Genomic DNA, 23425 nt, shown 5'->3' on the forward strand with positions numbered 1-23425 from the left:
CTTATAGAGCGAAAAATATGGTAAGTTGATTCTATGACCCATAACGACTACCAACACAGTAGCCAGTAGGCCTGGACAATGTATTGATATATCACCCAGGACCAGTATGAGGGGCAGACCGCGATGGCAGCTTCACTCGGCGGTATGTCGCGAGTGAAACTGCCACCTCTCCTGAGTCCCTCTGTCACCAGCTCCCAGCACACCAAGGGAGAAACCAGCTGCAGCCAAGCGCTGGAGGCAGGGGGACTCAGGAACGGCTGCGGTTTCACCCACAACATACTGCCGAGTGAAGCCGCCATCCCACTCAGTCCTCATACCAGCAAAGAGGGAGAAACGAGCTGCAGTGTCGAGGCGCCAGTACAGCTTGTTCCTCCTCTGCTCCTTTAGACTGCTGGCTTAGAAGTGGGCAGCTGCCCTTGCCTCAGTCAAGCAGTTTTTTAAAAACCCTGTCTTGTCAAATTTTCCCCGAGTTCTATCCTTCCAAGAAGATAAACAAATCCACTCTCTTCCTCCCCAGAAATTTCAAGCTGAAAGTTCTCACCTGAGAATTTCCAGCTCAATTCTACTTGCTTCCTCAGTTGTCTTTCCTTACCTCCTCCTTTATTTCTCTGTTTGCCTAGATGGTAAGCCTAGGAGCAGTTTCTACATTGTCAAGTTTGTTACATATCATACAGTGTCTTGTTTTTAGGTGTCGCAAAAAAACCCCTGATATTAATGGTTAATATTGCACAGCGCTGTGTTGTGTAAAGTCTAGAATGTCCCTTCTTATACCTTTTTTAAAAAGAGTGTGATTTATAAGGTATAATTTCAATATAGCAAACTGCAGTGTTCCAGCTTGGTTTGAGTAGCATGTGAATGCCTTTCCAGCTCCCACCTTGAGCTTGCATTAAGGATTTTGATTCTTTTGCAGAATCATTTCACCTGGTGCAGAATTAATGTTGGGTCCTGACAAACCATAGTTTTCAGTTAAGGAGATGGTCTTGATATGTGCAGTTTCATTCCTGTCCTTTCCAGGCTGGTATTTAACTGTGGTCTCATATGTGCCAAGGCAAACTATGGTTTCCTTGCAAACCAAAGTTTGACACCAGTTGTTTGAAGTGGGTTTGTGAAACATGGTTATAAGAGAATTGGCTTATGTTAACCATGGTTTTGTCAGGTTGCACTCATAGCATGACACCGTAGTTAGCACTGGAAACATAGTTATCTTAACAGAGGAGAGGGTTCACATATTTTTAATACTGGCTCCCTGTTTACAAATTGTGGTTTGTTGGGAGCCAGCAGTCGCACTACACTAACCTATTTGTGCCTATTTTGCTTTCACAACCAAATGCATTTATGTAATGTTCTTTCTCTGGGCAACTAAGATGTCTGGTGTTTAGAGTACTGTCAAATTATTACAATGCTGTCCTTCTGGGGGAGAAATATTGGATGGAGATGGTTCAGTTCATATTAAGGAACTTGAGAAGCATGTCTAAAATGTGCAGAATTGTGAATAGTGACAGTTCCACCGTTTGCAAAAAATTGGGAAAGCAAAACATTGGGAAAGAAGCAGCTCAGAGATGCCTATTTGAGTTCTTCTGCATGACACTAGATGGCACACTGTGGCTTTGAAATCAAGACACTAGAAAATAATTGGAGGTGAAATAAAATATAAAAATTATCAACATAGCGCAGTATGTCCTCTTCGTATTCTGCATTTCACCCCATCCATTATTGCTTGGAAAAGTCTCTTGCTGAGGGGTTTTATATGTGCAACTGCTTCATTACACGTATCTGAATGTATTTTCTTGAGCTTAATTATTAACTTGTTAATTAATATTTTAGACAATAGCTCTCATAGCTTCTCTGACCATTGGCTATGCTGGCTGGAACTGATTAGAAATGGAGTCTAGTAACATCTGTAGGGCCACAGGTTAGCCACCCATTGTAGATCTTTGTGGCTGGTGTATAAAATAACAGTTATATAAAACTTTTGTGTGTGGTTTTTTTATTGATCAGAAAAAATATATTAGTGACCGAAGACTTAAGAGATGGTTCAGAAGTAACAGTAAACTGTGATTTGCCAATGGCTGATAAATCAAGATATAAAATAATGCTTTAAAGCTAATTTGCAAACCCCAGTTTGGGCACATTGTGGTTTTTGATAAAGTGTCTTAACTGACAAACCATGCCTTGGGACATTGCTCAGTCCATGGAGGCTGCAGTTTAGGATAGCATCTAGGTACTCATATTCCAGCTGTAAAAGAAAAAAATATTGTATATGCCTTCCCTAAATCACCACTTGGGTAAAGGAAGGTTAGCTCAAACCATGGTTTAGCATTGAATTGGAACCAACCCAATCCAATGACTGCAATCCAATGCCCTTTAGAGTAATCCTCATTGAATAAGGTGTAGTATGGATAGGATTATTGTGCTGTCAGTGAAACAATTTCCCTCTCTTTTCAGGCTTCCTTCCAGCGTTCAAATAGTCATGACAAGGTTAGAAAAATTGTGGCTGAAGAGGGTCGCACAGCAAGGAACCTGATTGCATGGAGTGTGCCCTTGGAAAGCAAAGAGGATGATGGTAGGCATTAACCATGGATCATATTTATGTTCAGCAAGTAATTATGCCAGTGAAACAGATTGGCATTCTGTTCAGGACAGGCAAAGGAAAGTTCAAATGTGGTGTACTTTAACTTAATGGAATTCGCCATCACATGATTTAGTTGTGGTCACTGTTTTAGATGGCTTAAAGGGGGATTAGATAAAGTCATGGAGGAAAAGTCTGTCAATAGCTGTATACTGTTTCCATGTTCAGAGGTTGTAAGCCTCTGGACACCAGTTGCTGGGCATGGCAGGCAACAGCAGGAGAAGACGGTTGCCACATTCACGTCTTGCTTCTGATGTATCTGGAGAGTGGCCTCTGTCACACAGGATGATAATGGACTAGACCAGTGGTTCCCAATTAGCTAAATACTGCAGCCCCCGTGTTTCACAAAAGCCAAGCCATGGACCCCCTATGTTTGAAAATGTTTATATCTCTATGGTACTTTTGGTTGTGTGAATGGTGCCATGGACTGCCTGGGTGGGTTATGCAGGTCCTCTTGGGTCTGCGGACCACCAGTTGGAAACTACTGAACTAGGTGGACCTTTGGTCTGCTCCAGCAGGGCTTGTACTGTATTCTTATTATGCCTGTCAGTCTCCCCCCCCCCCCAAGGCATGCAGCTAGAACTATAAAAGCAAGAAAAGGTTGAGCACCAGCAAAACTGTATACCCCCAAATTAGTGCTCTAATTATGGAGTGGAATGTTCTCCTTGACATCTGACATGTCTTACATAGTTGCCATTTTTACAGAGTATGATTTTACTAAAATTGGAGAGAGCTTGGGGTTGTGAGCTATGCATACCATTAAGCTCCCCCACACACACACCTCTTCTCCTTTAATTTTTGCCAAAATCCGATAAAAATGCAACCCATCTGCTAGGCATGAAGGAACTCAAGAGCTGTTAGATTTATGAAAAGGTCATATAAATGCCAGTGAAGTTGGGTGTTGATTTCCAGCACCCTAACTAACCACTGTCCATTCTGGTTGGAGCTGATGGAGTTTAAAAAGTCGAGCAACATCTGGAGGACCACAGGTTTACCATATCCAATGTAAGCATTACGGAATTATTGCTTGTTTCAAATGCTGTTTTCTTTTCACAGGAAAACCAAAATGGCAAGTAGGAGGGAAATCCAAAAGAATAACTCAGGGAACTCATAAAACTACTAAACAGGTACATGCAAGTTTTCTTATTGGGTTTCTTTCACTAGAAAAGTAATGTGTTCTGAAACAAAACTTATATGCTTCATTTGGAATGTTTTGTTCAACTGTACTGGAGATAAAATATATCTTAAGCCATTCCCATCCTTCCACATAGCAGTTTTATTTCAGTGTTTGGTTTGCTGGCATTGTGTTTGGATGATCATATGCCAGTTAAGCTGAGGTATGAAGAAGCTTTATGGATGTGCCTGCAGCCTCTTCACATGAGCCATAAGACAAACCAGGGCGGGGTTTAAATAATTTTTGTTGTTATTATTATTCCATTTTACCAGAAAGCTGCAGGTAACAGGTATGGAACAAGAAAGTATATTAAGCAACGTGGCATAGTGGTTAGAGTGTCGGACTAGGACCTGGAAGACCAGGGTTCAAATTCCCACTTGACCTTACTAGGTGACCCTAGGCTTGTCACTGCCTCTCAGTCTAACCCACCTCACAGAGATTAAAGGAGGAGAGAGAGAACCATATATGCCACCTTAAGATAAATGAAGTAAATAAATAATAAATCCATGTGAACTGAGGTATTGAAGAATATTTAATCATGTGACCTCCCTTCACTGTCTGAAGCAATATGCAGGATTGTTGTCTCATCTGTCATTTGTGAGAAATAGTCCTTTCTGTGAAATAATGATCACTGAGTGCTTAGTGTTCTCTTGATTCTACCATGCTTTGTGAAATTACGGGTGTTCTCCTTGGGTGGGGAAAAGAGGCATGTGTCGGCGATCATCTTGAAACCCAACCCCTTAATTTTCTAAAAATAGTTTTTATCACCTGCCCTTCTAAGTGTTCTCTGTGGTCCTTACCTCCCTTTTATTCTTCCCTTAATCCTATGTGGTGGGTTCTTGCCAGCTGAGCAACTGTTCAAGGCTTGCAGAGACAAGTGTGTGCTGCACATGTTAACAGGCTCCTGGGATGCCAACCAGGATGCAGGCCTTAGGCTCAATGCTGCCTCCAGTAACAGCTCTTCTCTCACCATCGTCTAAGATCGCTGGGGTTTGGAGGCGATACCTCCTTGTTGACTTGTGTGTCTCCTTGAGGCTAGTTTTTCAGCAGTTCCTAAGTGATAGACTTGGGCGATGAGAAGCTTTGCATCACAGAAGGTGGAAACAGCAGCCCAGATAAGTCATGACTCATACTGTGGGATTTAAAATAAACTTTTCCTTAACCTCCCAGCCCCCAATTCTTCATTTAATCTTAGTCTGCAGTCCCACTTACTAGCAGGTAGAAGCCTGCTTGATATGAACACATGAAAGAAACCGAAGGTATTGTCTGCAAGTTTGCAAGTCATTGATAACTTCCTGGAGCTCTGTGTGAGTTGGGACATGTCTCCTGTCTGTGCGTCTCAGTTGCCACATGTGTTGGTCAGATCCCTTGTATGTGTGTCATCTATGGTGAGTGTAATGTAGCTAACCAAGTGGGGCCGTTATACGTGGTCATGACCCCATTTTTCATTTTAAAGAAAAAGGTGGTATTGATGGTTAAAATGATAAAAACAAAGGGTAGTTTTTGTCTAACTCCTACTCAGAGCAGACGCGTTGAAATTAATGAACCTAAATTGTTTGTCTCCAACTTTTATTTTAGGGCAGGCACTTTATCTGATAACTACTAAATGAAGTTTTAATTTTCTTTTCCATATTGTAAAAATATCAAGAACATACATATTGCATTTATTTTGCTGACAATCTGTAGCCTGAGCTTTAAGGGTTTATTTTGCAGGTCTGGTTTCCCACATATTTCTTTTAAAAAAGAAAAAGAAAGAAAGAGAAAATCCCTAAGTATAGCCACATCTCATTTCAATTCTTTTTTTTTTGTACCAGATATGCTAAAATATTGCTGAAGAGCTAACAAGAAATAGATTTTAGATGCTCAGCAAATAGAAAATTCTCCTGGTCAGAGCAAGTGGAGGGTGAAACTAACATCCAGACGTGATGAATGTCTGTCTCACTCTCTGGGGGAGACAGAAAATTACACTGATATTTCAAACCGCCTGGAGATTAAAAAGGGCAACACTAACACAAATACCCAACTGTTCCACTTCAATAATGAGGCTTTATGAAACACAAAATGGAGAAGCATAGATGTAAAATGATAGTCAGATATCACTAATGGAAACTTAATACTTTCTCTCTTGGGGCTGTTCGGTCACTTTGACACCAGAGCTGACTGGCAAAGGCAAGATTAATTTCCATAGGTTTTATATTAAAAGCAACAACTCTTATACAGTTCATTTAAAGGTATTTCACAGAGCAGTCCTAATGCATTCATGCCCAAAAGCAAGTCCCACTGTGCTCAATAGGATTACTCCCTTAGTAAGTGTGTTTAGGGTTGCAACCCAGACACTATACATCAGTGGTTTTCAACCTTTTTGAGTCCACCGCTCCCTTGACCAACCGCTTTATTCCTGTGACTCCCCTGTGGGTTCCAGCTCATCCTGGGGTTTTCTTACAGGATGTGCGTAAGTGGGGATTCCCCCGCTCTGCCCCAACCCATTCTGCCCCTGCCAGCTCCCCTGAATGTTCCTCGGAGGAGAAGAAGAGTTTGGATTTGATATCCCGCTTTATCACTACCTGAAGGAGTCTCAAAGTGGCTAACATTCTCCTTCCCTTCCTCCCCCACAACAAACAGTGGGGCTGAGAGACTTCAGAGAAGTGTAACTAGCCCAGGGTCATCCAGCAGCTGTGGAGGAGCGGAGACGCGAACCCGGTTCCCCAGATTACGAGACTACTGCTCTTAACCACTACACCACACTGGCTCTTGGAGAGAAAGAGAGATGATACAGGAAGATATTGGCTGAAAGTGAATGAAAGGACAGCCCCCCAGGGCTTCTCTGGACATTCCTCAAGTCTCCCCAGGGTGCCCCGGTGCGCTGGTTGATCACCAATGCTGTACACCTACTCTGGAGGACAGGGATGAGAAACCTGTGGTTCCTCAGTTCCCGTGGGCCACAGCTTGCACAGCCAATGGCCAGGGATGGTGAAAGTTCTTGTCTAGCAGCACCTGGAGGAAGAGAGCTTCTCCATCCCTATTTTACGAGCAGCTTTGGTGGCCAGCAAACATGGAAGAAGGAATGTTAGCCAAAGAATGGAGGAGAGTGTCTCCTGTGCTGCCCTGGATTCCTAGGCTGTGCTTGTAGACACTACAGCAAAATTCTTGGCAGTTCTGCATTGTATGTGCACAGAGGGCTTTTTTGTGGGAATGGATGGGAAGCTGCTTGCACATGTATAGGAGAGGGCACATAATACGACAAGAGAACTGAACATGCCTCGTAGGTATATATTGAATTCTCTAGCTAGAGACATTAAAGAGTATTACTGTAATTCTATTGAATAATATGTGTGTAAGTGCTTTGTAGATTCTACTTGTGAATGTTAATTTAACATTTGCCATTATCACAATGTCTATGAGAAGAACTAAAAAGTTCCTTCACTGCTTGAAATGCTCCCTCTTTCTGTCCCATGAATGTGTCTCAGTGGATAACTTCCTGCTTTCATCAAACTGTACTTTGCTGCTTTGCTCAAATCAGCAAACTATGATCTGAGTGAGCCCTCCAAACTAGGATTGTAAACCACAATTTACTCCTAGTGTTGTTGTTTTTTAATTGTTTTTATTGAAGATTTTCTTGGGTTATAAAAGTACAAACATCACCTCTGCTTTCAGATCACAGAGTTCTTTTTACCGATCATTTATATTTGATATGAGACTTGGATGCTGTATACAGTATAAGGGGGGGGGGAGAAGGGGGTAATTTGCTCCTAGTTGATCAGGCCAAAATGTTATGCGATCAAGGGAGTGCATGAGCAGAGGGCTTCCTCCCCATCCTTCAAACCCTTGAGCCCCCCCTGTGTTGTTGGATTCCAGGCCCTCCCACCACAGACTTAGGGCCAGTGGTCGGGGGGATGGGAGCTGGAATCCAGCAGGAAGCTTATCTGTGGAGTCTTGGAAACATTATATTCAGTGCTTTTTTTCCTGGGGGGATGCAGGGGGACGCATACCCCTAAACATTTTGTGAATCTTTGTACTTTTGTCCATTTACTATATTTATTGTTCCCATTCTGAACTATAAAATGGTGATTTTCTTGAGTCAAAATGAGAGTACCCCTAAACATTTTTAAAAGAAAAAAAGCACTGATTATATTTGAATACTTTCAGTGCTTTGTTTTAAAAGTGGGCTGAAGCAAAATGCATGTCCTGTGAATCGCCAACCGTTGGCCACACTTGCTGGATTTTGCATTTCAAGTTGTGCCCCTTCTTTGCAGAGTACCACATCAGACTGCAAAATAACATCAGCAGCTGGAGAAAAAAACTTTGATAAAAGCCCAACTAAAACAAGACAGCCTCGGAAAGTGGATCTGCGAGCACGATACTGGGCCTTCCTTTTTGACAACTTAAGACGTGCAGTTGATGAAATCTATGTCACCTGTGAATCAGATCAGAGTGTAGTAGAATGCAAGGTAAGCTCTTCTGGTAGTGCAGTACATGCATGGATGACGCTTGGTTGTTACTTATAATCCTCAAAGTACTGCAGGACTCTTGAATCTTGTTGCTCTGTTCTTTATGAGTAGGCAGATATACTGTGGTCTAAGCTTTCATAGACTAGAGCCCATTTCGTCATCTGCCACTCCAGACTTTAGGTTCTGAACGCTTATGTGCTAGAGAACATTCATTTCCATTGGGGTTGGGATCTGTGGTGAAACCACTGCCCCATCCAGGGCCTTGCTGGTGAGCTATGGCCAGAGTTGAGGGTGTGATTGGAGTAGCTTTTTCTATTTTTGTCTCCCCCCCCCCCCCAATAATGTATTTCCCCTTGACAGCATTGAGAGGAAAATTAAATCATTGACTCCAGGGCCTGTTTGTGGTGGGGATGATCCTGTAGATCCATAGCCTCCCTGGACCCACTGCATTCAGGGCAGCACCAGTGGGTCACTGGCAGCAGCACTGATTTCCACAGCCACATTGGGGAAAGCCTGTGGCTGCAGACCTTCTTCTCAGTGCACTGAGAGGGAGCCTAATCAGCTGCAATGTATTTTCATATGGTTCTGTTGGTGGGTGCTTTCATGGTCTCCTCCTGTCTTTTGCAGTAAGTTTTCAATGGAGTGGATGATAGTGGTTGAAAGGGAGGTGTTGGAGCAATTGGGTGGATGGTGTGTTTGTGTGTAAGGTGGACTTGTTAGTGGGGGCGGGGTCAGAGTGACGTATCAGAAATCGGTCTGCTTGGGCAAGAAGGGAGGATGAGACAGAAGGGATCCTTGGCTCTGAAAAACTTTTCAAAATGTTCGTGTTGTTGCTTTTCAGAAAAGTTTATTGTTTTATTTGTTATTACAGGTTTTGGGTTTGATTGTTTATCTATAGTATAAGTTATTTTTGTAAATTGCTCTAAAACTGAAATGAAATAACAAATCTGCAGGATCCACACGAACCTTTAACCACCCTTCCTGAGAGCTTAGGATAGTTTCCTTATTCTTTTAAGTTGCCTTTGGATTCCAGTTTGCTCTTTGTATTGACTGTAACAGGCTAACTTAACTAACCCTTTGAGCAATTGTCATTTTTAAAATTGGCTGTTTAAAACTCTCTAATCTTGTTTGTTTGCAGAAGATTAATCATAATTTAATTTTATATATACCCTATATGGTCAAAACTGCTTTAAAAACAAGAATATTATGGCAGTGTAAACCACTGAAATCCAATAAAACCAGAAGCTCTCAGAACAGAGGAAGCTCTAAAATAAGAAATCTTTAAGGGCTCTAATTAAAGAATAACTCTGAAATAAATTATTCATTAAACAACATTTAATATTTATATGATTCCCCCATTGCAGTGAGATTAACACACAGTAGACTGTATATGAATATATTGTAGTTGATTTACCTGCAAGTCCCCCAATATTTCAGTAATCAATCCTGTAGGTGGCACTATTGAGATTCAGCCTGAATTCACATTCTTTCGTTTCCTGTTTAATATCTTAATTACACATTGTTCCCTTTCTCCAGAGATAGCTATCGCTCCTCTCATTCACTTGCTGGTGGTAATTATGGAAGATTGATGGCTCAGTATAAACAGTGTCTGGGTGGGTCGTAGTCATAAGTTGGCTTCCCCCATATAATTTTAGATGGAAAACAGACACATCACCCAGTGTATTTTTCGCCAGCTCAACTGAAAGGAAGCTGGCTTCCTTCTTTATAACATCAAATTTACTCCTTGGAGTTTTATAATAAGTAAAACAATTTGAATATATACATACATACACCCCCCCCCCAAGAAATACATGGTGAGCAAAAGAGAGAAGTTTAACATTATGAAACTGTTGAAGGTATCCAAATTACTTTCCTATGAACTCTGAGTGAAAATATTCACCACATTCTGGAAACCATTATTATTGCTAGTCCATGACATGTAAAGAGAACTTTCATCTGGTCATGAATATTTAGTTTTCTGTTGAAATGAAAGATGACCAAATTGACTCTAGGGTTAGTGTACAAATAGAGCTGGAAGAAAGCAAATTCTGAAACCAAACAGTGGTCTGAGGTTCCCAAGCTGTCTGTTGGTTTAACACAATTTAACTCCCCCCACCACACACAAAAAACAAAACACTGAACTAAACTGAACTGTCCTCTTGCTCAGGAAATTTCCCCAAAGACCTTCCCCCCACTTTAAAGAGACCTGATACTCCCTGCAGTGTAATCAGATTATGATTTTCTAAACTTTTGTGGCTGAAAGAACAGTAGTTTATTTGTATGACATCTCCATAGATCCAAAACTGCATTCAGAATTCTGGTCATGCCATTCATGCTAAGTTGGGAAGGAAATATTATATATCCAAAACCGCATTAAAACTAAAACAAAAAATCCCCCAAACATTCATTTTACAGTAGAGTTAAGGTTGTTAAGTGATACCAATGTAATTATCCAATGAATAATTTGTATACAAACCCTAAATATTAGAAAACTGCATAGAATTCCTGCCTTTCAAAAAAAAAAAAAGGTCTATTTTATTGTGCCACTGGAGCTTTAGTTCAGTCTTATGCATTGGTGACAATCCATGGCCACTTCAGTTATGGCATTTATGTTTTAGAAAGTACAAATGGGGCCTACAAATGGGGGGGGGGGAGAGGTGTTTGTGTATGTCCGAGGATGCTAACTTCCCTCCTGTTTCTTAGCTGACCTTGTTTAATGTATATATGTATTTATTCTTTTCCTTAAAATATTGTAAGTCACTTTGGGTTGCTGTGGTAAAAAAGGTGTGAAAATAATAATTTTGCCTCTAGTTCTGATGGCACAGGGCCACTGACGTCAATATTAGCAGGAGTGATTATCTCTATTTGCTTTATTGTGTGGGGTGTGTACATGTGTGGGGTGTGTACCCTGTAAAATGCCTATAGCTATGTGTTAGTTGGGGTGGGGGTGGGTGGTGCTGTGGTTGCGTTCTTGGGCTTGCCAATCAGAAGATCACAGTTTGAATCTGCATGACTCAGTGAGCTCTGTCCCAGCTTCTGGCAACTTAGCAGTTTGAAAGCGTACCAGTGCAAGTAGATGAATAGGTAGTGCTGTGGCGGGAAGGTAAATGGCGTTTCCGTGTGCTCTGGTTTCTGTCACAGTGTCCCATTGTGCCAAAAGCGATTTAGTCCTGCTGGCCACATGACCCGGAAAAGCTGTCTGTGGACAAATGCTGGCTTCCTCAGCCTGAAGCGAGTTGAGAGCCGCACCCCATAGTCACCTTTGACTGAACCATCCAGGGATCCTTTACCTTTTAGTTGGGGTGGGGAATATTCCACTGCAAAAGAAAGTGAAAATAATGGTGGTTACGGTGACACTGGACTGTGATGTTGGCTTCTTCTGGATGGAAGTAATTCTGCTTCCCCTGTCTTTAGCACCAACCGTCTCTCATTTATACCATGCAGTGATCTCAGTTTTTGATGTGACATTGACTGAGGCTACAGTGGCAGGCTTGAGCTTCCGTATGTGCAAGTTCCATCTTTTTCTGATATCTGCAAGTAAGTAGGACTGGGTGATGGTTGGTTTCCAACATCGCAGTGTATCACCAGCTAAACATTGTGATATGCTGGTATATCACGATGTCTGAAATAAGGATGGAGCTATGTACTGTGGGCATGGAGACTGGGCGTGCGGGTGGCTGAAGAAGCAGCCACAGAGAGGCAGGCAAGCGAGGGGCAACTGAGGCAAGCTCTTGCGTTTGGAGGGCGAACGCCTTCCACTCCTCCCTAGACAAAGAGAGGGAGAAGGAAGAAGCAGGAGCCTCGATTCCTGGCTGGGGTGAGGATGGATCGTGGAGGAGTGAGACACTGAAGGAGAACCCCCCCCCCATCCAGAGCCTGGCAGGTGGTTCTTTAGGTGCCAGGAGGGGCAGGGCAGCTGGCTGAGATGAGCCACAGGGAAGCAGCTGGAGGGGGAAGGCAGAGCCGCAAGGAAGCAGTCAGAGAGGAAAGGCAGGGAAAGAAGCAGCCAGCCAATCTCACTTTGGGGGAGGCAAAACGGTGTTTGGAAGGCAGCAGCCAGCAATCACCAATACACAGGGACAGGACTTCTCAAATTGCTCGCAATTATACCACATCCTGGAGTTTTGAAGGCTGTTTGCAATGTATTGCCAGATCAAATATACTGAAACAGTTATCGCAATGTGGGCTGCTTCAAACCGGTTTTGAATTATGTATTGGTACATCGCACAGGCCTACAAATAAGGTTAAATATTTCCTCCTCATACATTATTCTGTTGTTTGGGGCTTTATTTAAGGTTTGAAGGAACAGAACAGAAATAGCAGTGTGTGATGTGCACCCAATTCTCCAGATGTTTGCTCATTAGTAAGTTCCACTCAGTTCTGCTTACTCCCAAGTAAGCATGCATAGGGGATTTGTGCTCATTTCAGCATTGGCCATGGCTGATGGAAGAGGGAATGGAGCCATCTCAATCTCACCTGCTCTCCATCAAGGGGTCCAGAATTTGGTGTTTCCAAAGGTCTGAATTGCGCTGCTTTGGGAGAAGTAGACACTTTGTTCTCTTTTGTTTCCCTCCCCCTTCGTTTTGAAAAGTCTTAACTGTTTTTGTTCCAAAAGGGCGTCAGGAAGGAGGGCTGATGTATCAAATATTTGGAGGCAACAAACATGTAGAGATAGGAAAGAAGAAAGGAAAAATGTGTGGACTGCTTCACATATTACTTTTTAAACAGGTATATGCAAAACATGTTTGTGTACCTGTGAAAACAGCACATGTGCATGTGGCAATTCATATTTATAGACACCTGTGTTAACAGTTTGGGGAACCAGACCTATCTGCTGCTCTCTGAATCGTATACAGTGGTACCTCGAGTTAAGTACTTAATTCATTCTGGAGGTCCGTTCTTAACCTGAAACTGTTCTTAACCTGAAGCACCACTTTAGCTAATGGGGCCTCCCGCTGCTGCCAGAGCACGATTTCTGTTCTCATCCTGAAGCAAAGTTCTTAACCCGAGGTACTATTTCTGGGTTAGAGGAGTCTGTAACCTGAAGCGTATGTAACCTGAAGCATATGTAGCCCGAGGTACCACTGTACCCACAACAGCCATGTTCACATTTCAAAGTAAGCCAGGATTCATAATCCAACAACAAACCATGTTTTAAGGCATACTAAAAATCCTGACTCATTAGGAGAGGAACAAACTAGGATCCTGGGTTCAGATGTCACAGGCATGCCAAGCTCAATGGTGGCTTACTGGGTTTGTTTTTCCTCCTCATTCCGCAGGAGGAGTGAAGCAGGAGCGATCAAGATGGGTGCCCCAACAGCCTTGGATTGTTGTTATGTGAAATGCATCCAATACATGGGCGTAGCCAAGGGGGGCAGGGAGGGGCAGCTGTCTCCCCCCAAATCAATAAAAATCAATTAAAATACATAGCAACTGAGGTTCTGCCACCCCTAACAAAAATCTTGACTATGTTTATGATCCAAGGTGAAGTGCACATGTGCTGTCATATAAGTGTGTGAAAGGGGCCCAATTTCCCCTTGCAAATAGTACTTGCAATAATATTTTTCCTTTTGCAAATAGTATGTCAGCATTTAGGTTTTCATCCCTGTAAGGAAAAATAGAGAGCCAAGCGCATAAATTTACTTGAAGTCCGTTTGAGGCTTCTCAGTATACTATAAATTGTTACTGAATGAAAATAATGATACAAAATCTCTTTAAACTGTTAATTGTTTTTAATTTTTCTACTGCAACTGAAGGATTTTATCATTTTTCTTAAAGTAATATCAGAAAGGACAATTGTATGTTCATCTGTGGAATATCTGGTCAGGTTTGTTTGCATTTTTGGAATTTGAAATGATATTTATTCAAACACAACAAGTAATATTTATTCTATTCCTAAAGCAATTTGTTGCCTTCCTAAAAGAAAACCCCCTGCATTCATTTTAAATGAAGAAAGAGCAATCATTACATTTCAGTCTTTACATAATAGGAATTGGAATGTCTGTGTGCAGTGCAATGAGGGAGTGGGCCAGATTATTGATTTACAGTGTTGTTGAGGATAATGTTTATTGTATTTGAATGAGACAGGGCTCTGGTGACTGTTTGCGGTTGAAACTGCAGACGGAAGGGTTGTGGTGGAGATGCAAACAGGCTTGTGAGAAAATCAGCTGTTGGTAATCTCTCAAAGCTTTGGAGTTTGCCTTTGGAGAGCCAGTGTGGTATAGTGGTTAAGAGCGGTAGTCTCGTAATCTGGGGAACCTGGTTCGCGTCTCTGCTCCTCCACATGCAGCTGCTGGGTGACCTTGGGCCAGTCGCACTTCTTTGAAGTCTCTCAGCCCCACTCACCTCACAGAGTGTTTGTTGTGGGGGAGGAAGGGAAAGGAGAATGTTAGCCGCTTTGAGACTCCTGAAGGGGAGTGATAAAGCGGGATATCAAATCCAAACTCCTCCTCCTCTTCTTCTTCTTCTTCTTCTTCTTCTTCTTCTTCTTCTTCTTCTTCAGGACAGTTGTATTTTACAGCTCAAACCTATGCACATTTACTTGGAAGTAAGTGTTGTGTTCAGTGGGACTTGCTTTCTTGTGTTTAGGGTTGTAATCATAGTAGCTCTTCTTAAGCTGCAATATGCACATGCCATTTTTTCATGGTTTGGAATACAGGAACAAATAGTTAAAGCAGGCTGTCTCCAGCAGTTGTGTGTTTTGGCGACTAATGAAATGAAGTCTGCAAATTTTCCAGGGAAAAGCAAATATATATGGTGGAGATATGTCATTGAAATCCATGGAATTTCCAAGTATGTTCAAAGTTGCATTCTGGATTTATCAAGGTTTTGAGGAGTTTGATCCATTTTCATTTAAAGGAGCTTTGTTTCTGTGCAGTGATTATCCTAACCGGATAATTCTAATTACAGGTAGGTAGCCGTGTTGGTCTGCCATAGTCAAAACAAAATAAAGAAAATCCTTCCAGTAGCACCTTAGAGACCAACTAAGTTCGTTCTTGGTATGAGCTTTTGTGTGCATGCACACTTCTTCAGATGCACTGAAACAGAAGTCACCAGACCCTTATATATAGCGAGAGGGTGGGGATCAACCATTCCCACCACCCTTCTGAATAATACCCCTTCCCACCCTCTCACTATATATAAGGGTCTGGTAACTTCTGTTTCAGTGCATCTGAAGAAGTGTGCATGCACACGAAAGCTCATAGCAAGAACGAACTTAGTTGGTCTCTAAGGTGCTACTGGAAGGAATTTTTTTATTAGGATAATTCTAAGTGTCTGATTATAGATATTAATGAAGGATGTGGGTTGAAATAGTGCCTTCTTTACCTCAAGAGGAGGGGCCATATTTTGGTGAGAGAGCACTTTGCTTGCCTTCAGACTGTTCCAAATCCAAGCTTAATAGCTAGATGATGGGAGAGGATGAGTCTTACTCCAAGACTCTGGAACACTGCTGCCAGAGTAGACCACAGGTGAGCAACCTGTGGCCTTAAGGCTTCATGTGACCCTTGACCCAAATGTCATGAGAGTGGCAAGGATGGGGAAGCCGGTATTATCCCTCCTTGGTCCGCAGCCCCTGACAGATTACACCCAAGGAATTGCAGCCCCTGACAGGAAAAGGGGCTCCACTCTGGAAAGGACAAGACTAAGACAGATGGGCTACTAATCTGATATGTAAGGCAGTGTTGTATGAACTGTCAGCAGTTCTAAATCTAAGCCATTAAGGATGTAATTCTGCTAGAGTTGCACATGATCACAAGAAGAGCCCTTCTGGATTAGGCCAAAGTCCCATCTAGTCCAGCTTCCTCTTCTCACTGGGGCCAACCAGATGCATAAGGGGAGCCTCCATGCAGGACTCAATTGCAGCAGCCTTCTCCCCACATGTGAATCCCAGCAACTCATATTCAGGGGCTCCTTGCTTCCAGCAGGGGCGGTAGGACATAGGCAATAGGCTTCATGTTCTATGCACTTTTCTCAACCTTTTCTCAACAAGATACAGCTCCATAGTCTCTTTTCTGAATACCGTAACCAGTACAGTGGTACCTCAGGTTACAGACTCCGCTAACCCAGAAATAGTACCTCGGGTTAAGAACTTTGCTTCAGGATGAGAACAGAAATCGTGCTCCGGCGGCGCGGTAGCAGCGGGAGGCCCCATTAGCTAAAGTGGTGCTTCAGGTTAAGAACAGTTTCAGGTTAAGAACGGACCTCCGGAATGAATTAAGTACGTAACCCGAGATACTACTGTATTCCAAGTGTATCTTTACCATAGATATAGTGTCATTATGGTATTGTCAGTTTGGGGCTCAGTCCCTTTCCTAATTATTCCTAGTATGGCATTCACCTTTTTCACAGCTACTGCACTCTTAAGTCAACATTTCAGTCAACTGTGTTTCAGATTCCATTTAGCATCTGTTCTATTTTTTTAAATTGCCTCAATGTGCAGCAGTGTACATTTGCTAACACTGAATTGCATTTGCTTTTACTGTCTGTTAACCAATTTTGAAGAGAGTACTTTGGAGTGCCTTCAATCCCTTTTTGTTTTAACCACCTTGAACAATTTGGTAGCATAATCAAATTTGGCTAGCACACTGTTCACCTCTAACTCTAGATGATTAATGGACAAATTTAAAAGCACAAGTCCTAATACTAATCTGTGGAAGAAATCCACTTCCTATCAGTGGGGAAACTGCCCCTTTATTCCTACTCTCTGCATCCTGTTTTTTAGCTAGTTACTGATGCATATGAGGACCTCTCCTCTTATTTCATGACTTCTAAACTTATTCAGGAGCCTTTGGTGAGTTATTCCTAGACACCAGCATTGCTTTTTTAGTGCTAGCCCACACAGAACTGAATGAATGAATATTTCAGTATAGAGACAAGAATCAAATTACTAAGTTCTCAGGGGATCTGGGCTTTCTCTCGCTATCCAACCTCCATAGACTTAAACAGGAATTGTTGTGTACAGAGTTGCAGCCTTGTTACAGTCTTGTTTCTTCTCCTGCATTTGTTGAGGTGTCCGAGGCAGATGAGTGGGATAGGGAGACAAAATACATAAGATTTGTTCAGGGCTTCTCCCAAGTTACTTTACATTGGTGGCATTCCACATCAATGCTCTTTTTAGCACTTGACATTTTTGGTTTCCCCTCCTTAAATGTGGCTTAAGTCTCTAGCAGTTTTACAGAGCAATCATACATATTTTATAAACTACGCAGAAGCCATACAAGAGAAAGTAGCAAATGGAGGTACAGTGGTGCCTCGCAAGACGAAATTAATTCGTTCCGCAAGTTCTTTCTTCTTGCGAGTTTTTCGTCTTGCGAAGCACGGTTTCCCATAGGAATGCATTGAAAATCAATTAATGCGTTCCTAGGGAAACCGCTTGCCAGGCTGGCGGTGCGGAGAAGGGCTTTTCTCCGCACCGCAAGCCTTCAGGACAGGTACGGGAACAGAGGGGAAGGTGCGCAGCGTTTCCCCCCCCCCCGCCCGGCATTGGAGCTTCGTTCCGATGTCCGGGGGCGGGAGGAGACGTTCCCCCCTCCGCCGGACATCGGAGCTTCGTTCCGATGTCCGTTGGAGGGAGGAGACGTTCCCCCCCCGCCGGACATCGGAGCTTCGTTCCGATGTCCGTTGGAGGGAGGAGACGTTCCCCCCCCCCCCGCCGGACATCGGAGCTTCGTTCCGATGTCCGTTGGAGGGAGGAGACGTTCCCCCCCCCGCCGGACATCGGAGCTTCGTTCCGATGTCCGTTGGAGGGAGGAGATGTTCCCCCCACCCGCCGGACATCGGAGCTTCGTTCCGATGTCCGTTGGAGGGAGGAGACGTTCCCCCCACCCGCCGGACATCGGAGCTTTGTTCCGATGTCCGGCGGCGGGAGGAGACGTTTCCCCCCCCCGCCGGACATCGGAGCTTCGTTCCGATGTCTGTTGGAGGGAGGAGACGTTCCCCCCCCCCGCCGGACATCGGAGCTTCGTTCCGATGTCCGTTGGAGGGAGGAGACGTTCCCCCCCCCCGCCGGACATCGGAGCTTCGTTCCGATGTCCGGCGGCGGAGGAGGCGTTTCCCCCCCCCGCCGGACATCGGAGCTTCGTTCCGATGTCCGTTGGAGGGAGGAGACGTTCCCCCCTCCACGCCGGACATCGGAGCTTCGTTCCAATGTCCGTTGGAGGGAGGAGACGTTCCCCCCCCGCCGGACATCGGAGCTTCGTTCCGATGTCCGTTGGAGGGAGGAGACGTTCCCCCCCCGCCGGACATCGGAGCTTCGTTCCGATGTCCGACGGCGGGAGGAGACGTTCCCCCCCCCGCCGGACATCGGAGCTTCGTTCCGATGTCCGGCGGCGGGAGGAGGTCCGAGGACAGTGGGGAAGACGCGCTGCGCTTCCCCGCTGTCCCGGAGATTTCCCTATGGGCTGTCGTCTTGCCCATAGGGAAATTCGTTTTGCGAAGCGCCTCCAAAACGGAAAACCCTTTCGTCTAGCGGGTTTTCCGTCTTGCGAGGCGTTCGTCTTGCGGGGTACCACTGTATTCTACTCAAGTGGATAGCGGGTTGGGCTGTGGTCTAAACCACTGAGCCTCTTAGACTTGCTGATCAAAAGGTCGGCAGCTCGAATCCCCGCAACGGGGTGAGCTCCCGTTGCTCTGTCCCAGCTCTTGCCAACCTAGCAGTTCGAAAGCATGCCAGTGCAAGTAGATTAATAGGTACTGCTGCGGTGGGAAGGTAAACGGCGTCTCTGTGCGCTCTGGTTTCCGTCACAATGTTCCGTTGTGCCAGAAGCGGTTTAGTCCTGCTGGCCACATGACCCAGAAAAGCTGTCTGTGGACAAATGCCAGTTCCCTCGGCCTGATGTGAGATGAGCACCATAACCCCATAATTGCCTTTGACTGGACTTAACTGTCCAGGGGTCCTTTACCGTTTCCGTTACCTTTACCTTTTAATCTGTAGAACTGTTTTGAAAATACTGTATGAAACTTTGAAGCTTAAGAATCAGCCTCACATAATCATAGAATTGTAAGGGATCTACAGAGTAATCTAGTCCAACCCCCTGCAATACAGAAAGCTCAACTAAAGCATCTGTGATAGATGGCCATCCAATCTCTGCTTAAAAACTCCCAAGGAAGGAGAGTCCACCACCTTCCGAGTGAGGGAGTCCTTTCTACTGTTAAACAGCTCTTTCGCCCAGAAAGCTCTTCCTGATGTTTAGTCAGAATCTCCTTTCTTATGACTTCAACAGGACCTTCCCTCTGGAGCAGGACAAAGCCAGATTGCTCCATCTTCCATGTGACAGCGCATTAGATATTGAAGATGGCTAACATATCATAGACTTGTAGAGTTGGAATGGACCCCAAGGGACATCTAGTCCAACCCCTTACAATGCAGGAATCCTAGCTCAAGCATCCAGGACAGGTGGCCATCCAGCCTCTATTCAAAAACCTCCAAGGAAGGAGAGTCCACCACCTCCCAAGGAAGACCTTTCCACTGTTGAACAGCTCATACTGTCAGAAAGTTCTTCCTGGTGCTTAGTCTGAATCTACTTTCTTGTAACTTGAAGCCAAGTTCGAGTTCTATCCCCTAGAGCAAGAGAAAACCATTTTGCTCCCTCTTCCATGTGACCGACCTTGATATATTTGAAGATGGCTATCATATCTGGGTATGGCTAAACATACCCAGCTCCATCAACCAATCCTCAGAAGGCTTGGTTTCCCGACCCTTGATCATATTGGTCACCTTTCTCTGCACACGTTCCAGCTTGTCAACATCTGTCTAATTTGTGGTGCCCAGAATTGGACACAGTATTCCAGGTGTGGTCTGACCAAGGCAGAATAGAGTGGTACTATATTTTCCCTTGATATGGACACTATTCAGTGGTACCTCTGGTTGCGAATGGGATCCATTCCAGAGGCCCGTTCGCAACATGAAAAGCTCGCAACCTGAAGCGCCATATCTGCGCAGGGGTGCGGTGCGATTTGGTCTAGTGCGCATGCGCGATTTAGCACTTATGCGCGAGCGGCGAAACCCGGAAGTAACCCTTTCCGGTACTTCCAGGTTGCCGCGGGATGCAACCTGAAAAAACATCATGAAGCAAACATAAAGAGAGGTATGACGGTACTTCTGTTGATGTAGCCTAGAATAGCGTTAGCTTTTCCCCCCTGCTGCATCACACTGTTCACGCATATTAAGCATGTGGTCCACTGAGACCCCTAGATCCTTTTCACATGGATTGCTAATAGGCAGGTGTCCCCCTTCTTATATTTGTGTATTTGTTCTTTCTGCCTAAGTGCAGAACTAGGGTTGCCATAATTTGAAGAGCAAAAAGGAGGACACATTTGGTGACTTCCACTTTTAACCATGGATCAGTATGATGACTCTGTCCATGAAAAGGAGGATGTGTCCTGGAAAAAGAGGGCATATGGCAACCTTATAATGTGGAGTTTTACTCATGCAGCAGAACTTTCCTTACCCTGGTCTGGTCGCCCAACCCTCTGTAGCAGATTCTAAGCATACATTGGGGAGGACTGCAGGAGAGGAGGTGGAAGTTCCATTGCACAAGTTGGATTCAACCCTCTGGCTGTATTTGCATGTACCACTAAAACATGGTTTAATGTTGCAAGAACATGTCTGTGTAGGCCTTGGACTTGTGTGCTTCCCTCTCTCATCTGGCATGGCCACAAGGAAAGGTCCTAAACCTTTTCTTCCTTTGTAAACTAACCGCAGCTTACAGACATTTTCATCCGGTCAAACTGTGGTTTATGAAGCTGGCTTGTTTTCTTAGCTAAGTTTAAGCACACTTTAGGTTGAGCATTACACAAAGCTGTGATTAATCAGCGATGGTTAATCAAAGGTGAAAGTAGAAGCTTCCAAGTTTCCCTGTGTTCCTGTCGGATGAGGAGAAGGGAAAGGGGATCTCAAAAGCCCAAAGTTCACCCAGGCTTGTCCTTGTAACATGAAACCATGGTTTAGCTGTTTACTTGGGAGTGAGCCCCATTGAGCTCTGTGGGGCTGACTTCTGAGCATACATGCATGGAGTTGTACTGCTAATGGCCAGCTTCATAAATACAATCCCATCTCAGCTCCTATAAATCAAGTTTTCTTCCCCTAAAAATTGCTGTAGGGATGCACTTGCCCTTGAAAAATAATGGGATTTTTAAATGATCATGACTATAGCACAGAAACAGACTTTCCTTTTTTGTCAGCACCTTTTCAAGTGGTACATATTTCCACTGCTTCAGCACTGTAGGGTATATCTGCTGCACTCGTGACTGTGGGTGAACTGGAGAGCTGTATTGATGACCAAGACCCCAGGGCCCTGTGCGCAAGGATTGTGTGTCAGTAGGACAAAAGGGATGGCGCCAACCATCCTGCTGTGTGCGCCAGTAACTAGAATTAATTACAAACCAATCGAATCCGTTGCAGCCAATTGGTAAACTAATTGGTAATTTTAGCTGTACATCTATATGTAGTTATCTGGGTGCCTGCCTGTAACAACGCTTTCAGAGCCACTTTTGTTCGGCTGCCTCCTGATGGACAAAATGGCCTTCATAGCTTTAGGGAGAAAGATGTGCCTCAGTGGATATGGGGCCGCTCCAGCTGCTTGTCTTGTTTGTATTCCCTTGTTCGTAAAACAGGATTCAGGTTACAGCTGCATGGTGCTTGCTCTGATAATTTTGGATAACAGCAGAGCTACGCATTTCTTGAAATAGGCTCCTTTAAGCCATTAACTGTAATTGCTGTATGGCAGGCATCTCTTGAAACAAAATGTCATGTTTTCAAGTTAACTGGCTGTTTAGGAACGGGCAAATCTTCAGGTTGAGAGTTCATTTCTTAGCCATGTTCTCTGGGCAAGTTGCTTCTTGTGGCCTGCGCTCCCATCTATGGCCACCTGAAAGAGAAGAAGGCTTGATCTGCCATTGGCAGGGTTGCGACTGGATGCCAGCTCTAATATTTCATTTTGTGGAACATGTCTTACTACCTGCTGACTTGGCACTGCAAACAACTATCTATTGTGTCCACCTTTCCCTTTAAAAAGGAAAAGGAAAAGAAAAAGTTCTTATTAGAGCTACTTCTTCCAGCTGATTTAAAGTTTTAGTGTATTAATCATCTCTTTTTTAAACAAATAATTGATGCAAATGTACTTTTATTTAATATCAATACCTACTTTAAAAGAGCTGTTCTGGGTCCACCCTCCTGCTTTGCGCAGTGGCCAGTCAGAGGCCCTCCAGCAAGGGCATGGTGGTAATAGCCCTCCCAGGCAGATTGACACTGCCCAGCAGCTGATATTCAGTGGCATGCTGCCTGCAAACACCAGGAATCCATTTTGCCACTTCTTGTTATGTTTCAAATTTAAGAAGGAAAACACACACAAAACCAAGTTTTTTTCTTCATTAAGGAGAGGCAACAACACAACACAGACAGTCAACTTACACTGAAAATACAATCATACTTCCTTCTAAAATTAAATGCGAGTTCACATAAGCACCCCACATGTCAATTTTAACGTAATGGATAGCAGCCATTTGATAGATCCTCCATGAATTTATCTGATTGCCTTTTAAATGAACGTGAAGCTGATCTCCTTTATGCTACTGTCCAGGATTCAGCACCTTTAAATAAAAAGGGAGTTGGAAATCGGATTGTGATGTTGTGGCAATGGATCCCATAAATTTAATTCTATGTACTTTTTTTAGACATGGAAGAGATGCTGGAGGTGTTTTACAATTTAATAAACAAAAACTGCCACTCAGTTTTTGGCAGGGAAGGCCATCTTTAATAGTCTCTCTTTTTATTCCCTATTACACCATCTTGGCAGAATGGATACAGCTTCTTCAGAATAATGAAGTGTGGCCTAAACTCTCAGCACCTCTCTTCATAATTAATCAGCTAAAGAGAGGGTGGCCAGTTGCATGTTACCAACAAAGACTTGCCTCAGCAAAGCAGAGGATAGACGATTACGTTAATTTGCATTAAAACTGCATATAGTAACATATGCATAGACACAAATTTGGAAATAATAGCTATAATTTAAATAGAAATATAGTACATCTCGCCATGGTGGAGATGCCTGCAAACTCTGCTGACCAGGTGCTGCTAAGTGTTGGTGGGCAACTTCGAGGGCCACCAACCCTCCTTTCGTCATGATTTTTTGACATTCCTCAAATAGACAGTCCCTTCAAATAGAGGACTTTCCT

General features: G+C 43.8%; 1 protein-coding gene across 1 annotated transcript in view; it reads left to right on the top strand.

The window, feature by feature from the left end:
* Positions 1–23425, top strand: part of SCAPER (S-phase cyclin A associated protein in the ER) — a 212502-nt gene that overhangs the window by 14246 nt on the left and 174831 nt on the right. The window contains exons 3-5 of the mRNA XM_081207983.1: positions 2446–2563; positions 3686–3756; positions 8057–8251. Coding sequence (XP_081064109.1) covers positions 2446–2563; positions 3686–3756; positions 8057–8251 — 384 coding nt within the window. The remainder of the gene's footprint in view (positions 1–2445; positions 2564–3685; positions 3757–8056; positions 8252–23425) is intronic.

Source organism: Podarcis bocagei (genome assembly GCF_964188305.1).
Source record: "Podarcis bocagei genome assembly, chromosome: 9".
Taxonomy (NCBI): domain Eukaryota; kingdom Metazoa; phylum Chordata; class Lepidosauria; order Squamata; family Lacertidae; genus Podarcis; species Podarcis bocagei.